This window comes from Amblyraja radiata, chromosome 5 (assembly GCF_010909765.2).
Source record: "Amblyraja radiata isolate CabotCenter1 chromosome 5, sAmbRad1.1.pri, whole genome shotgun sequence".
NCBI classification, from domain to species: domain Eukaryota; kingdom Metazoa; phylum Chordata; class Chondrichthyes; order Rajiformes; family Rajidae; genus Amblyraja; species Amblyraja radiata.
In genome coordinates, this window is record NC_045960.1 from 32,538,485 (window position 1) to 32,557,090 (window position 18,606).

Below are 18,606 nucleotides of genomic sequence, written 5' to 3' on the forward strand. Positions count from 1 at the left end.
CTCTTTTGAGGCCCATCTCCCTGATGATGCAAGTGGGCATCTGTATTATCTGCTTCAGAAAATAAACCATATCCTGGTTCGAAGGAAACCAAATCATGATGAATTGTACAATCAAAAATCAGCCAACTTTTAAATTTGCAATGGCTAATAATTGCCTGACTCACTGGTTAGCTCAATGGGAGCTAAAAATTAAAGAACATTGGAATTGTCTTGTTCAGTTGTCAAATGAAACAAAGTGGAAACCACATGGTAAATTGAAAGTATCAAGTATTAATGAATTTGTTCAACATCAAAATTACAGCACCACATTGCACTTACAAAGTTTCCTCTGGATCTTCCTCGCCCTTGAAAAACTGCACCATCTGTGTGTCCTTGGAACGATTTAAAACCACTTGATCCCTCATCCCTTTCTTTTCTGACTTCTCGGTCCTCTTGGGGTTCAGGTGAAGGTGAAGATGGTGAGGAGCAACTGGAATGATCCCGATCTTTATTTCTATACTTGCTGAAGGAAACAATATTCATAAAAATTACTAATGCACACCAAAGACCACACACTCAGTATCAGACACTGCTCCTTTGGTAACAACAGCAAATAATAAGCCCAACTATTCAAGATAGAGAAGCCAATTGAAAGTCCTATTTGCCCTTTACTATCTTAGCCCGCGGCTGGCACCCGGGTCAACGAAGTCCGCCGCTGGGGTCTGGGTCGGCGCCACGAAAGCGTCCAGAGGGCTTCACAGTGATAGTGGCGAGGTCTGTGCAGTGGTCCATGTGGGCAATGGACGAGGACGGACCACGTGGGAGTGAGGACGCTGCCACTGGGGGAAGGATCAAAGGAGGACCCGGCATTGGGGGACCGCCGTGAGGGAGGTGGGAGAACAATGTAGGAACCGCCGTGAGGGAGGGGGGAGGAACAAAGGGGGACAAAGTTTGCAGACTATTCTGATTTTGTTTGTACTGAAAGGTCTGCTTTTGAAAATTAAATCCTCGTTATGGCAAATATCCTTGCCACTGACTAATGTTAAAAGTCCATACTAAAGCGTCATGTGCAAATAAACTTCAGGTTCCTGAGTGTCCATATTTCTGAAGATCTGGCCTGGACCCAGTACATTGATGGAATTGTCACAAAAGCCCATTAATGACCCCACTTCTTTAGAAGATTGAGGAGATTCAGTATGTCAATGAATACTCACTTGAACTACTACAGGTGCACAGTAGAGAGCATATAGACTGGTTGCATCATGGCCTAGTTCGGCAACTCGAACGCCCAGGAATGAAGAAGATTGTAAAAGTGGTGAAACTGCCCAGTTCATCACAGGTACTGACCTCCCCACCATCGATGGGATCTACTGGAGTTGCTAGCTCAAAAAGGCAGCCAATATCACCAGAGACCTACACCACCATTTCACTCTCACCATCGGAAAGAAATTACAGGAGTCTGAAAACTGTAACATCCAGGTTCAGGGACAGATTCTTTCCTACATCTATCAAGCTATTAAAAACTACAACCTCCAATAAAGCTCTGAACTACGTAGACTTGGTGGCATTATTTTGTCTTTGCACTTACTTGTTTTTTTAAATAATATTGTGGTGTTTACAGAGTACTATATTTACATAATATATAGGAAGGAACTGCAGATGCAGTTCTGAAGGGTCTCGACCCAAAATGTCACCCATTCCTCCTCCTCTCCAGAGATGCTGCCTGTCCCACTGAGTTATTTCAGGTTTTTGTCTCTACTATGTTTACAGTGCCCTCCATAATGTTCGAGACAAAGACCCATCATTCATTTATTTGCCACAATTTGAGATTTGTAACAGAAAAAAAATCACATATGGTTAAAGTGCACATTGTGAGATTCTATTAAAGGGCATTTTTATACATTTTGGTTTCACCATGTAGAAATTACAACGGTGTTTATACATAGTCTCCCCATTTCAGGGCACCATAATGTTTGGGACACAGCAGTGTCATGTAAATGAAAGTAGTCATGTTTAGTATTTTGTTGCATATCCTTTGCATGCAATGACTGCCTGAAGTCTGTGATTCATGGACATCACCAGTTGCTGGTTGATTTTTCTGGTGATGCCTGTTTTGCAGCCATCGTTAGCTGTTGCTTGTTTTGGGGGCTGGTCCCCTTCAGTTTTCTCTTCAGCATATAAAAGGCTCCAACCACATGCAATTTTTTTCTATTACAAATCTCAAATTGTGGAGTACAGAGGCAAATAAATAAATGATGGGTCTTTATCCCAAACATTATGGAGGGCACTGTATGTGTAGTGCTGTTCCTGCAACTAAGAATTGCATTATTCCGTTTCCAGACATATGACAATAAAACACTCTTGACTCTTTTGACCAGAATTAAAAGTTTAAAAGGACAATCTCACCTTCCCTCCTTGAAGGATTTGAAATCTTTGTACTCTTTTTGGTCTTTCCCTGATTTTTCTAACGGAGGTTTCTTTGATGTACTGGATTCTCGCGAACCTTCACGTTCTTTACTTTTCTCTTTTCTACGTCGATCAATATCATGGCGCAGGTCAGCTGCATCACATTTCAATTTTTTTTCTGCCTGATTATTTTGTGGGGGGGGGGGAAAAAAGCACTGAATCCATAAGCAATGATTAATAGAAACCTTTAATATGCCCCAAATTAGAATGGCACCAACATTTAAATTCTTTAAAATAATTACTTTATATATACGGTATTAATACAAAAGGTAACTAAATTAAACAGATGAGACACTACGAGAGAAAAATGCAATAGGATACCAATTGGAATTTTCTAATAATAAAGAATTTGAAATAGTAAAAATAGGGTGAACAGAAGCTATGAAGCAATGATACACATTTGAAGATTATATATTGAGATTGAAATTAGGATAAATAAACTACATTAATCATTTCACATTCACCTTTCTTACAGAAAGAAACATGTTGAACAATTAACAAATGTCCAAAATGAATGCAAAGCTATACAAAATTATACGGCTAAATGCTTTTTGAAAAGACTGAAGTGCTGATGCCTACACAAATACACAAGGGATTGTAGCAAATGCCAGAAAACCAGAATCCCACCAGACTAAGACGCGGAAAATTCTGTAGCCACCGGCTGCACCCACGAGGTGGCATCATACAATGCAATCATGGATTGGGTGGACCAGAAACATGACTTGCTTTGCTAGAGGGGGGTGCCAAGAACAAAGGGGGGGGGGGGATTGCTTTCTGGAGCACTAGTATGGGTGTTGTGGGCTGAAGGGACTGGTTTCCAGAGGGCTAGTATGGACATTGTGGGCCGAATGGATTCTTGGGCTGGAGGGACAGTTACTCAAGCCTGTTGTGCTGGCAGCTCATTCACTCACGGCTACTCCTTGAAATTCCATTTCAAGCAGGGTGCAAGGCCACCAAATTCAAGTGCAGTTTCTTACCACTTCAAGCAGGGTGCAAGGCCACCAAATTCAAATGCAGTTTCATACCATTTCAAGCAGGGTGCAAGGCCACTAAAGACAGTGAATCGTGACCTCTCCCTCCTCCATCTTGCAGAGACTGAGCCACTCCCACACTGCTGGGTTTTATAGTCCCTCCCCCCCCCCCATCTACCAGAAGGGGCGTGGCCTTCATGGCGTGATTGACAGGAGAGAATCTCAACATATTTTAAACACTAATAACCTTAATTTTTCATCGATGGGAAAAATCCTCGGCACCCGATGAGCAGCGGGGGGACTCTGAGTAAGATGGCCAAAAATCACAGCCGTACGTGGTAGCGTTTTTTTCTAAAATCAATATAACGCGCAAACAGGAAGTGGTCAAGATTAGACTTTTAATTACATAGAAGGCAAGGCAACTTTAATTAGGCAAGGCAACTTTAATTAGACAAGGCAACTTTAATTAGACAATGCAACTTTAATCAGGCAACACAGCTTAGCATTTCCAAACCAAAGGCAACACAGCTTTAACATTTCCAAAACAAAGGCAACACAGCTTTAGCATTTCCAAACCAAAGGCAATACAGCTTTAGCATTATAAACTATATTTTCAAACCACATTAAGGGCACTGACAGGTCAGTAAAGCCACTCACAGTTTAGTAGACATGTGTTCAGCGTTATTCACAGCTCAGACTGAGAGACGTGACCCTCTCGCTCCCCCATCTTGCAGAGACTGACTGAGACACTCAACACTTCCGGGTTTTATAGTCCCTCCGGAAGGGGTGTGGCCTTCAGGAGAGAGAATCTCAGCATTTTTTACACACTATTAACTCTTTTATTTTTTACCGATGGGAGTCCTACGCAGACTCTGAGTAAGATGGCCAAAAATCACAGCCGTAAATGGCAGCGTTTTTTCTAAAATCAATATACAGAACACCAGGAAGTGGTCAAGATCAGACTTTTAGTAATATAGATATCCATGTTTGCTAATAGCATGAACTTGAAGGTAGTGTGGCCGGTGAAGAGGACAAATAAGTAATTTATTTACCCAGCGTGTAGAAAATCTTTGAAATTCTCTTAGGTGCTGTGGAGGCTCAGATACTGAACATGTTTAGGGAAATACATCAATGGATAATTGGATATTAATAAAATTGAGGGATATTGTTCTATGCATGCGGAATGTTGGCAAATCTCACTTGGCCCGTGTTGTTCATTCCCATATGCCTGGAAGTGGGAGCTTTAAGAGAAATCAAACTTTTTTTCCCACAAAATTATTTGTGATACTGAAATTAACTGATGGAGCCTCTAACCACAAAGTATACGCAGGTTGAACTGTTCATAAACTTTTTTTTAAACTTCTTAAATTTACTGACTCTTTCTTTTTCCAACAATTCTTAACCAGAATATTTTATTAAAAATGCAAATAAATAAATAAATGATGGGAGTCCTGCTTATAAATTGAAAACTTGTAAATGAAATGGTCACCTTTCGGTTCTCTTCCTTGGAGCTTATATCTCCCTCTGTCATGCGAGTATGCTTTCGTAGAGAGCTGGGAGAAATATCAATTCTCCTGAAAGTCAACAATAACATTGTGTGAATCCTCAATGCCGGAGCAAAGACTGAGCTGCAATCTTCCTTTCATTTCCACCCTTACCAACAACATGCAATCGCTTCTTCAGGTTGAGATCGCCATTGGAGTAAAGTGCTATTTTTTATTAATAAATTACTTTTTAAAAACAAAATCTTTTGGGACAATTTGTTCTAAAAGGATAAGCATGAAATGTTGTACCTGTGGATTTCGGGGCTTTTCGGCCTGGTGCCATGATCTTCTGATGTCTTCTGATACAATGTAAAGCGCTCATTTAGGGTCACCCCCGTTGACTTGAAATAGTGCTCTGTTGAGTTTAGAGAAGAAATTGTACTCAGTTAGCTCAATTTCATATTCGGCACAATATTTTTGAGATATCTGTTACACACACCAAAACCTGGCAAATGCAAAAGATCAGTGGAATCATGCAGTAAATGTAATCGCTGCAAGTTTACTTTCTTAGCTGTATATGTTAGACTCATTGTGGTAATCTGTACCATGGACATATATATTAAACAAACAATTTTCACAATATAATGCATAACAGCACAAATAGTTCCAACTGCCTTTAACTCAATAGCTGCATTACACAAAAGAAAGAATGCAGCATTTTGATTTTACAGTGAACAGACCAGTTATTTACAATGCAAGTTTTTTTTTCTCTATTGCCTCACCCATATAGTATACTACTTTGAGAATTGAGATGCAATTCAAAACCACTGTTGAAAACCTATCTTGGATCTGGATGATTTATCATGTGCACTAACTTTTCAAAAACAAAAAATATATTCCACTCCCAGGTGACTTTTCAAGCTAGCAATGCCAATGCTAATTTTATTTTGATCAACAATATATCCTTTTCTCAACATGACAAAAAATGCAACTGTTTCAAATTTGGCTATGGAATAAAAAAAACTGGTTAATAAAATCACAAGTACAATATCTATGGGAAAACTTACCGCCTTAAATCCAGAAACTGCCTCACAACCAACCATAAACACTTCAATGGGTCACTACAACAGTAGTGCCTCGATCATAATTCCATGAAACCCAACAAGGAGTGCAGAGGAATTTTGTTGTTAGCAATTCAGTTATAAGCCTTTTTTCCAGGAAGACAGAAGCTTCAACTTTGCCTGTGTTTTTTGCTTTCAACCGTTATTATATTTTTTAACATGGGACTTGGCATTTCAATACATGAACACATCCCAGGATTGCCATGACCTATTTGCAATGAAAAAGAAAACATCACTGGGCTTTTAGCTCAGCACAAAAGTTGTACCTGTTACAGTGTATTGGTGTACTAACATTATTATGTATTTGATTTTTATAACTGTTTCACTAGAAAATGATCAAGTTGACTAAAGACTGGTGGACTTAAAGTGCTAAAGGATCAATTTCAAGTACATTTGTAATATTGGTTAAAATAGGGGGCGGGGCAAGTTTTCTCTGCATTTCTGTAGGTTTATGTCAAGCATGATGTTCAAAAACAGCAAAATGATAGAAAGCATATTATATACGATTATATTGTACATGCAGAGAAGGAGCATATCAAATTACATTGGTTTCAAAGCAGTGTAATGTTAAAGATTCCTCAGAACATATGCTATTGTTTATGAAATATTTTCTCTAATTGAATCAATGTTCCAGTTATTCACTTAAACAGAAAAATAAAAAACAAAAAAAATCCAACAGTTATTTACAGATAGCTGATAGTTAGGTTTGATAAGCTGCAGCTAGAGGAAAAAAACAAAACATTTTTTTTCTCCTACATCTCACCTCCATTTTCAAAGTTGGTGTTATTGGTTAATAACCTTTACAAGATGATTTATCTTAATGAGCACTTGTGTGTGTCAAAATTAGGGATGTTTCTAAATGCCTAAAGAAAGTACCTTCTGGCTACCAAAATTTTTTTTTGTTCTTTCTCAACCACAAGATAATTAGACTCTCATACCAAAGTGGCTTAAAAAAACATTTAAAGCCATGCAGGCTAGGTCAATGCAAGTTCTTGCTTAATCTACCAAGAAGATATATTTTATATTTTCTCCTGTTAGCTAGTTGAAGCTAATTAATTGCTCAATGGTATACTATTGTAATTATTCAATCTCTATGAACAGCATTCCCTTCGATAAAGAAAATAACATTTCAATGTGCAAAAATTAATATTGATGTTCCTCTATTCATATTTTCAATTTCTTACCTGAATTTGTTTTATGCCACAGGATAAAAAAAAAATTCCCAGTGAACTCTAAAATTGCTTGCTGTACTTTACCTTAAAGCTCATTTTTAAACGAATTGAATGCCATTTTACTGAAATCTATCAGTTTAAAAAAAAGTTTATATTGAGATATTAATTCCTCAGTATTCCAACTGCATATGCATGAAGTAACAACTAAATCTACAAACCACAACTAGTGATTAAGAAAAACTTAAATAGTGAAGTCACTTCAATTCACAGTGCATTTATATACTGGCAAGCTGAAAAAAGGATTGTGCCCAGATTATCAATTAAAAGCAAATGCATTAAAACAATTATTTATCGTCATTACGAAATTGATGTTTGAGTTTAGGATTTTATACCTACGTAGTTCCACCTACCATGGTCCAAATCAATTGTGATTTGTGAAATGTTGGCTGGAGGTTCAAATTTGTGTCACCAATAATGACATAAATTTGTTCAGACACCTACATTAGAGGTGAGTATTTATACAAACATTTTTAAAAAAAAACAGGTATTCTCAGTAATCTGAAGCACCACATTCCATTTATTACACAATTCATGGTCTTAAGCATGATTTGAGCATTTCAATCGTTAGCTTTGGGCCATGGAGACAAGTGTCATACAGTATGGAAATAGGCCCTTTGGCCCAACTCGCCCATGCTGGCCAAGATGCCCCATCTACACTAGCCCAACCTGCCTGCATTTGGTTCATATCCCTCTAAACCTTCCTTATCCATGTACCTGTCCAAATGTCTTTTAAATGTTGTTATATAGAATGTTAAGTGCAACATTATAAAGAATACATTATAAATCGGTTTTACAGATAAATCCTAGTATTATTAAAAAATTGCTTAATGCATATTCAATGAGAAATCATCTATCAAATACCTTACAATCACCAATTGTAAAAAAGAATCAGTTTACAGTTGTAATAAATATTTTAATGTCCATACTGTGTTTAATGCCATGTAGAACTTATCACATTTTGGAAGAAGCATTATGTGTAGCAGGTTAAATTCTGTTCCAATGATGTAAATGATCGTTTACAAATGTAAAGGTTTTATCCTACAATCTTTACAACAATGTAAGTGAAAACAGCAATTTACACTGTGTGCAGCTAAAGCACTCAATATGAATACTCTTTTTACCATTGGCAAGGAATCAAAGACAGTGTCGTTATGAATTGCTTCACTAATAAAACTAATAACACAAGCCACTGAAAATTTTACTAATAACTGCCGATAATACTTCAGAAATATACTAACGTGTGCTCGTACATATGGGAATTCAATTTTTTTTACTCCACCAAGATGGAAATTCCATCTCGTTTATTTAGATAGTTCTTTGAAATTATGCACAATTTTGTTATGGTAGGAAATGGAATGAAACAAAACAACATTGTGTCATTTAAAAAAAAGAAACAACTAATAATTCTGAATTGCCAAACAATTCCATTTGGCAGCCACGAAGCAGTCTATTGCAAGCCATAACTTTACATAAAATGTCAATACATTTCAAAACAAATCAGGCAGAATCCTGAATTTGCAGTACTTTTGTAAAAGCTATCACTGAATTTTGGTGTTATTATATTAAACACAAAGATCCACTGGCTATTGACAACCAAAACAGAGTCAGCATCCTTTCTGCCCCCACCTTCTGCAACTACCAGCACACCCCCTACACCTTGCTTCCAGAAGACACTAACCCATGTTAGTGGGTTATTATATCGATAATGGTAAATTAGTCCTTCAGTGGTAAGGATACAAGGACAAAATTTTACATTTCAATTCCAATGAACCACAATACATAGATGATACCATTTAAAGAAAATATTCCATGTGCTATGTCTCAATAATAAAATCTCCGATCTTGTCAGCAGCAAACAAAATTAGATGCAAAGTAATGTGCATTCTGCAGTTTCTACTCGTCATATTAAAATGATCTAAGTAATAAAGCATCAACCATAATTTACCCATCTTCTGAAATTTTGAGATTTTCCCCATCTAGTCATTGCCCTTCAGTTATTTGGATTAAAACAGAATTTAAAACAGAAAAGTATAGTAACTATGTCAAAGCAGTTTATCTGACATAAATATTCTCAATGAAATTAGTTATTGTAATAACATACATACACCAATATTATATTTAGCAGTTATATAATTTCAAATACTTTGAAATGTTATCTTCTTCCAAATTTTGTCTGGCACATCAGGGAACTTCAAATCAATAGTTTCACTTTCACATAAAGTACATATTTCCAATATAAGCCACCTTCCTGGAAAAAAATGAGGAAACTGAAAAAGTACAGCCTACAAGTACAGCTAATTAGAAGTCAATTAAAAAATAATTTATTCCAAAGTTTTAAAAAATCAAATTATTTCAAACCTAGCCAAAATGTTGATAAAATTTATTTTCAACAGTGTGCCACTGAAACAGAGTTTTAGACTTTCTGTTAATCAAACTAAATGATGTGATGATAGATGTACCTGTAAAATGACACCATGCCGAGAGCTTTGTTTTGTCTAAATTGTTAATACTAGTTTACAAGCATCACCTTACAGAGAACATAACAGCTTTGCTGTGCAGTTATGATGAAAAGTGGAGAGAAATGAAGAATCTGGGATTTACATGGAACCCAGATTAGTGACTAGTTGACTGAAAGCATTTCTCTCCAAATGGAATTGTCATGTAGCCACTGTGCACATCAGAATCCCAGAAGTCATAAATAAACATAACTTTTTAAAAATGATATTGAAGAATAAATGCTGCAGAGGCAAAAGGTAGAATGCCAACTAGTTTTGAAAATAAATCATGTGTTTGATCAGACTTCTGACCACATTTATCCTTAAATCAGTAATCAAAGTAATTCTCTATTCATTTGATTACTTAAATCAATATTAAGGGAGTCATATCTAGCTTCTCAAAATGTCAGCATTTATACAAAACTAACCAGGGAAGTGTTTGAAACCCATTTTAATTCAAAAGCTGGCTCTCTTCTGTAACACAATGTTCTTCTCATCTGACTCAGTCATTACCTTCATTTTCAAAGAAACAATGTATTATCTACATCCCAATTTTGAAATCCCAATACTGTTATTCCAACAATTTTACAATTCAGATTATTATGTTACTTACAAAAACATTATGCAGCCTTAAATCTTTGTAGAGAAATTTGCTAAATATTACCCCTCTCACAATGCTTATTTTGAATTCAGAAAGCCAGCTATGACAAAAAATTAAAATACAAAATAGAATTCCTTTTGTTGAGACAATGCAGTACTATTTTTCTCAATTTAAAATAGGTAAGTCTAATTCAAAAAGCGCAAATGGTCAAGATTGTTCAATGGTGCAAGAGTTCTAAACAGTACGTAGCTAACAGCCATGGGATTTGTATTTTGCTATGGCTATCTAAACATTCCTCAACAGAAGGATGCTGCCAGAAATCCTTGTGTATTTTACCCAATCAGATGGCATTAAACCTGGGTATGACAGTTACCTCTATAGAATAACCGACCAGCATTTACTTTATATCTTTCTATATGATGAAGAGTCTAGACCCAAGGAGTTTTTTCTGACTTGAAACATTACGAGTGTAAAAAAGGAATTACCCCAATACTAATGAAAAGTTATTGATCTGAAAACATTATTTTTTGTTTCATATCCCATAGGCTTTGTTTAATCAAGTATTTTCAGCATTTTCTCTTTCTTCCCATAGGATCTGTCTGAGTATCCAAATTATGTTGCTTTTGAAAAATGAAGAAAGGATTTGTGGGTGAGAAGTGAATTGCAAAGAGATTATTCCTTAACTGATAATTCTCAACAATAGTGAAAGCTTGCAATTTATTCATGACCATCAAATTAGTTCACTCAATATAGCAAATATTAAGTTATAATTTTATTTCCATTCCTCCTACCTTCAAGGAAAACAATGTTTCAGAACAAAATAAATGATTGTTCATATGACGCCAGTACCAGGAGCTAAGATTGCCTTTCAGGAAATAAAGTTACATACATACACCTTTTTCTAAACGGAACAGTATCAAAAATAAACAAAAAGTTAACAATTTAAATCTAATTACTTTACTTTTAAGCTGATGCAAGAAATTTTTTGAAAAATATTAAAATGCTTCTAGCATGCTGAATGATGTTTCTATCCAGGTACCAACATACCTTTAACATGATGAACCAGGGTCACAATATGGTGAATAAATGATTCTGAAGAACTTCGGCAAAACTGAGGCAACTTAAGATGATCAAAGATAGAATGGAATCCTTGCTCTTTCGTGCTGGAATGGACAAGAGCACTGGAAAGCTGTCTTTCAGTTGTCACAGAACTTCCGGGTCTGCAAAGGAAAAAAAAAAACTATTCTATTGAATTTGCTGTGTGCCGTTTTTGGATGCGGAAGTACGTAGGTACCAATGTATATTCCTGATCACTGAAGTAGTTTCTGAGCAGGCATAGAAGTCTTGTGTTTTGAGCAGATATTCATAAGGTAATTTAGCAAAAAACACTCAAATTGTTATTATATAAAACTTTTTCGCTAATGTCCTTCAGTAAGTGAACCAATCACCTCCAAGCTGATATGGTCTATTCAAGATTTGGTCATGCTACAAAAGTGACTTTTAATGCCTCCAAGACAACTAGGCAAAAGCCACGTTATCTTTTACTACGGTTTCCCACATTTCATAGACAAAACAAAAATCTTTGTTTTACCCAGAGTAATAATGAGAATGATTAAAATCATGCTCTACACTTCCTAATTAAAAAAGGCAGCTGGAAAATATAACTCCAATTTAACTCCGAGGTCGTGGAGTATGGGAGGTGGAGTGAGAAAGAGGGAATGATATAAATGAAAATGAAGTAGAAATTAATTGAGTAATAATTTGGGCCTTAATTTGTAAATTGGACAACTTCCATAATGGAGTTAAGTTACTGCTGTGCCTATATTTTCATATTCATTGTGAAGTTTCTCTTTGTTGCAGCATGCAGAGTTCTTTGAAAATTCTTACCTGCACCCTCTGTGACCTGAAACAGAACTTACTTCTTTATCAATGGTGTTTTCATTATTACGTGCGAATTGCAAACGCACAGTGAAATTCTTTTCTTACAAACAGTCCAGTAGAGTATTACCATACATCCATTATTAATTCTCCAGTCTCATTGTCCAATTTTCCCACTCATCTTAGCTATCCCTCGTCCTTTCTATTTATCAACAGTTTAAGTTTGAGTTTAATTTATTGTCACGTGTATTGAGGTTCAATGAAAAGCTTTTGTTTCGGGCACCAGCTGTTTGATTTTATATTGCATTCTCTCAAAATATTATCTCTCCTTATTGGCCTTTTAGTCTCTTGCTTCTGGTTCCTGAAAAAAGTTTTCTGATCTGCCACTAGCATTTGCCACTTTGTATTTTGATTTAATATTTTATTTGACCTCTTTTGTTAATCACACATTGGATCTGACATACACCATCACGGAGTGCTTCAAGAGGCTGGTCACAATGCACAGTAACACCAGCCTTCCAGACAGCCTAGATCCATTGTCGTTTAACAATGCAGTGCAACTGTTGCAATAGGTCCACGGCAGACACCAGCTCCCTGGCTGTACACTCATCACTGGAACATGTGGATATCAACGGCACTTACGTCAGCCTCCTATTTATTGATGAAAGCTCCATCTTCAACACCATAATCCCATCCAAACCTATCGGCAAACTCCTGGAACAAGGATTCAGCCACTGGAGCTTTGAGTTGCTGACCCATAGACCTCAATCAGTGAGGATAGATGACAAAATAACCTCCACAACAATTCTCAACTGTACACCATAAGGATGCATTCTCAGCCCCATACAATACTGCCTATACACTCACGACTGTGTGGCAGATTCTGCTCTAACTCCGTTTACAAGTTTGCAGACACCACTGTAATGAGTCAGATCCCGAACAATGACGAGAGAGAGAGAGGGAGTACAGGAAGGAGATAGAGGGCTTAATATCAAGAGTACAAACCTCTGCCTCAGTGTCACCAGGATGAAGGAGCTAGTTATTAACTTCACAAAGCAAGGTGAAGTATATGCATCAATCAGCATCTATGGTGCTGAAGTGGTGATGGTCAAAAGCTTCATGTTCCTAGGCATAAATATCAGCAACAATCTGTCCCGGATCATCCACATTGACGCTAGAAAGCACATCATGCCGCTACTTCCTCAGAACACTAAGGGAGTTTGATACGTCACCAATGACTCTCAACTTCTACAGCTGCACTAGAGAAAGCATACTATCAGGATGCATCACAGGTTGTTTTGGCAGCAGCTCTGCCCAAGACCACAAGAAATTGCAGAGAATTGTGGATGCAGCCAAGTCCATCACACAGACCAACCACCACAGACTCCATCCCTCCATCTACACCTGACACTGCCTTGGGATCGCAGCTAAAATAATTAATGCCCCTGTTCCACTTAGGAAACCTGAACGGAATCCTCTGGAGACTTTGCGCCCCACCCAAGGTTTCCGTGCGGTTCCCAGAGGTTGCAGGTAGTGGAAGCAGGTAGGGAGACTGACAAAAAATTCCGGGAACCGCACGGAAACCTTGGGTGGGGCGCAAAGTCTCCAGAGGTTTCTTAAGTGGGACAGGGGCATTAGGATCTTTTTCACCCCAATAATTACCCCCCCCCGCCCTTCCGTGGGCAAGATACAAAGGCTTGAAAGCATGTTCTACCAGATTCAGGAACAGCTGTTATCAGACTACTGAACAGGCCTCCAATCAGCTGGCATGTAGCCCTGATCTTTCAACCCTTCTGATTGTGAACCTTGGACATGTCCTCTGCGATTGTAACGCTGTAATGTTGTACCTCTATATTCTCATGCTGGTATTTTTCTCTTTGCACTACATGGAATATTTTTCTATGGCTTGATTGCACTCTTGTCAAGAGTCAAGTCAAGAGTGTTTTATTGTCATATGTCCCGGACGGGCCAATGGAATTCTTACTTGCTGCAGCACAACACAATATGTGAATATGTTAACATTGTATATAACGGGGGGAAAAAAGAAAATTAATTAAATAACAAATATAGTGCAAATAACAAATAATAATTATAATCTTTTGCAGTTCAGAGCTCATAGCTTATTCGTTGTCTTTAATAGCCTGATGGCTGTGGGGAAGTAGCTGTTCCTGAACCTGGACATTACTGTCTTCAGGCTCCTGTACCTTCGTCCTGATGGCAGTGGTGAGATAAGTGTGTGGCCAGGATGGTGTGGGTCCTTGATGATTTTGGCTGCCTTTTTGAGGCAGCGACTACGATAGATCCCTTTGATGGTGGGGAGGTCAAAGCCGGTTGATGGACTGGGCAGTGGTCACAACATTTTGTGGTCTTTTTCGCTCCTGGACGTTCACGTTGCCGAACCAGGCCACAATGCAACCAGTTGTGTAGTATGATTCAATTTGACTGGATAACATGCAAACAAAAGCTTTTCACTGTATCTTAGTACACTTGACAATAACAAACCAATACCATATGGTTCATCTTTCTCCTGGGATCTCTGTTTGTAACTACGATAAATTTTCGCTGCTGTGAAGTAGCTGCAGAAGTATCTGGCACTGGATCGACTGGCATTTCCTTTTATCTATTTTCCCATAAATTCCTCTTCCACAGTACCCTTATCAGGTTTATTAGTTCAATCAAACTTGTTCTTGCTTTCAAGTCTTGTTTTTGTACTTTTCCTTTCAACTCACTCCTTCTAAAACCACAAGGCCAAGTTGAGTCCTAGTTGCACAAACATTAATTCTACGAGTATAACAATCTTCAACATCCTTTAAATATTAGTAGTTTTAAATATCCAACTCCCACTCTTTTGTGATGTGAAATAACATTTCCCAGTGTACCTTTCATGGGCACATTAAAATGAGGTGCTGCAGTATCTAAAACCTGTTGTGCAACAACTCATCAATTCTCACTTGTTCAGCAGTAATCAAAATCAATGAAGGATACTGATATATTGGAGGTCTTTCCTCCTTGGCACATTATTGTCATTCCCTTTGAATCTTTTATGTCACAGTTTGAATTCTACATGTGAAATGAGGCTTGTCTACCTTGGACTAGCATGACTTCTAGAAGATATTAAAATATTTTTTCTAAAGATAAGAAAGTCTAAGGCATTTTTTTCTGCAGATCTATAAATAATAAAGGAGGGATTGAAATGTATTTTTCTAAATTAATCTGTTATGAGGAAATAGGTCAAGTGAATTTAAATAATGTAAAAATAAAAGGGTTATTAGGAGATTCCTTTTCCGGAGAATGGCAAAGCAGAAGAATAGAGGCTACTTCTCTTAAGACAGCTGCACTATTTGATGAAGGAGGGACAGATTAAATGGAAACAGCTTTTAATCACATATGGGGTTTAGTTTCGGTAGACAAAAATGCTGGAGAAACTCAGCGGGTGAGGCAGCATCTATGGAGCAAAGGAAATAGGCGATGTTTCGGGTCGAGACCGTTCTTCAGACTGACGTGGAGGTGGGGAGGTGGGGCGGAAAGAAGAAAGGAAGAGGCGGAGACAGTGGGCTGTGGGAGAGCTGGGGAGGGGAAAGAAGGAGAAAGCAGGGACTACCTAAAATTGGAGAAGTCACTGTTCATACCGCTGGGTGTAAACTACCCAAGCAAAATATGAGGTGCTGCTTCTCCAATTTACGGTGGGCCTTACTCTGCCCATGGAGGCGGCCCAGGACAGAAAGGTCGGATTCGTAATGGGGGTGGGAGTTGAAGTGCTGAGCCACCGGGTGATCAGGTTGGTTATTGCAAACCGAGCGGAGGTGTTGGGGGAAGCAATCGCCAAGCCTACGCTTGATCTCACCGATGTAGAGCAGCTGACACCTAGAGCAGCAGATGCAATAGATGAGGTTGGAGGAGCTGCAGGTGAACCTGGAAAGACTGCTTGGGCCCTTGGATGGAGTCAAGGGGGAAGGTAAAACGACAAGTGTAGCATTTCCTGCGGTTGCAAGGGAAAGTGCCAGGTGGTTTGGGTGGAAGGGACGAATTGACCAGCGAGTTACGGAGGAAAGCCGATAGGGGAGGTGATGGGAAGATGTGGCCAATGGTGGGATCCCGTGGCGGTGGCGAAAATGTTGGAGGATTATTTGTTGTATGTGACGGCTGGTAGGGTGGAAGGTGAGGACAAGGGGGACTCTGCCCTTGTTACGAGTGGGGGGGGGGATGGGGAGTGAGAGCAGAGTTAGAGGTATAGAAGAGACCCTGGTGAGAGCCTCATCTATAATAGAAGAGGGGAACCCCTGTTCCCTAAAGAATGAGGACATCTCCGATGCCCTGGTTTGGAACACCTCATCCTGGGTGCAGATGCGGCGTAGACGGAGGAATTGGGAGTAGTGGATGGAGTCCTTACAGGAAGTAGGGTGGGAAGAAGTGTAGTCCAGATAGCCATGGGAGTTAGTGGGTTTATATTAGGTTTAGTTTGGAGATACATCGTAGAAACAGGCCCTTTGGCCCAAGCTAACTACCCATCACCCGTACACTCGTTCTGTTATCCTACCTTCGCATCCTACACACATGGGGCAATTTACAGAAGCCAATTAATCCACAAACCTGGATATCTTGCGAATGTGGGAGGATATCGGAGCACAGAGAGAAAACCCACACGGTGACTGCAAGATTGTGCACACTCCACAGACTGCACCGTAGTAGTCAAGATCGAACTGAGGTTTCTGGCACTGAGCCAGCAGCTCTAACACTGCGCCACTGTACCGCAAGACACCAATTTTACGCTTTGCTGACCTTACATGTTTTCTATTTTCAGGCTTCTCCAACAAAATTACTTCATTCCAGAAACTGGATGGTTAAAAACAGTCATTATTATTCAGTCACTATGGTATGGGCAGGCTTAATGAACCAGCCAGTCTACTCCTGCCCAACCGTTTTGCATGCTTTACTTTCCAAATAACGGCACAATTTAATTACATAAAGGCTGATTTTGAAGTGCCAGAGAAGATATCACTTAAATAAACACTTAGTTGGAGATCTGTCATTTCGGTTTGTACACTGAATGGCATGGGTGACAGACATAGAACATTGCACATCAAATCAATAGATAAACCACTTTTTTCTGGAAAATTTACAATTTTTTGCAATTAGTTCAAATACCATTTTTTGATTAAACAAATTATCATTAAAACACTGCTCATCATTCATGCCTCATTAACAATTATTCATTCAAGTTTTAATCCAAACTAAAAGGAATAAGATGGAGATAATAGCACATTTTCATTTTAACTAATCAGTAAATAAAATATTGGTTAGATAAATTGTATTTTATAAGCAGCATACCACGATTCAAAAACAATCTTATGCAAAAAAAACTATAACACAAATGTAATGAGAACAGACTTACGGACAAGAATCTTCAAACTGAAGGGCAGACATTTTCAATTTCATTTCAGGTTGATCAGATGTAGTGGGCAAGGTTTTCATCCTTGATGGACTTTCCTCTGTAAAAGACATTTTATCCCTTTCTCTGACATCCGTGTTTTTTGGTTCTGGCAATGAAGAGCATGGATCATAGAGCTCTTTGAACTTTTCACCTTTCATCGGATCAGGTGAGATAGATTCTTTCTTTGTTGCTGTTCTTTCCTCATATTTTTTCTCTGCATACTTGTCTTCATCCCTAAGCTTCTCTTTAATTGCACTAGATGAAAAGCTAGCCACATTAAATTTGAACGACCTTTCATCTCCAAACCTATCGTGGTCTTTTGCTCCTTTGATTACAATTTTTGTTTTGTATTTATTTTCCTCATAGCCAAGATTCCAAGATTCATAACCCTTTTCCTTCTGATTGGTCACAGTGTACTGAAATTTAGGTCTACAACTATCCGCTTCAGCCAACCCAACCAAAAGAAATTGTCTACGTCTCTCTGGAGACTCCGTTAAATACAACATTTTGTCAGTTTCCTTCTTAAAGTACTCACCTTTAAGGCTATTATAATCTACTCCTACTTTACCCCCCCATTCCCTTCCCTTTGCCCTGTCTTTCTCTAAGCCCCTTTCCTTTTGAGCATCTTTCTCTCTTCCATCTCCTCTGTCCAGCACAAAGGTTCTACTCTCCTCTTTCTCGGCAAACCTATTTAGAGAAAAAAAAGCAATGTAAAATGCGAAACATATTCGGCTGCAAAAGTCCATTTAAGAATTTTAAAAGCTTGAAAGCTGTTCAAATAGGAACTGAAGTCATAGCAGAATAAAATGTTCGAGTGGCTTACATAATTCTACCACTTCTGTAATGTATGTTACCCACATGTAGAACTATTTAATTGGTAAAAATTATTCCCTTTTGATTATTAGAATTCTATATGCAGAACTAATTTGATGATTTCCTAGCTCCTCC

The 18,606-nt window shown here is 38.2% G+C and overlaps 1 protein-coding gene across 6 annotated transcripts in view; it reads right to left on the minus strand.

Moving 5' to 3' along the window:
• bclaf1 (BCL2 associated transcription factor 1) overlaps positions 1-18,606 on the minus strand; it is a 44,906-nt gene that overhangs the window by 7,767 nt on the left and 18,533 nt on the right. For 4 of the 6 annotated variants that reach the window (XM_033020958.1, XM_033020954.1, XM_033020955.1 and 1 more), the window contains 7 exons: positions 17,620-18,345; positions 11,397-11,569; positions 9,397-9,501; positions 5,210-5,315; positions 4,906-4,990; positions 2,386-2,567; positions 319-502 (listed from right to left, as the gene is read on the minus strand). In XM_033020958.1, coding sequence (XP_032876849.1) covers positions 319-502; positions 2,386-2,567; positions 4,906-4,990; positions 5,210-5,315; positions 9,397-9,501; positions 11,397-11,569; positions 17,620-18,345 — 1,561 coding nt within the window. The remainder of the gene's footprint in view (positions 1-318; positions 503-2,385; positions 2,568-4,905; positions 4,991-5,209; positions 5,316-9,396; positions 9,502-11,396; positions 11,570-17,619; positions 18,346-18,606) is intronic. The other 2 variants (XM_033020959.1, XM_033020957.1) reach the window with 1 other exon arrangement.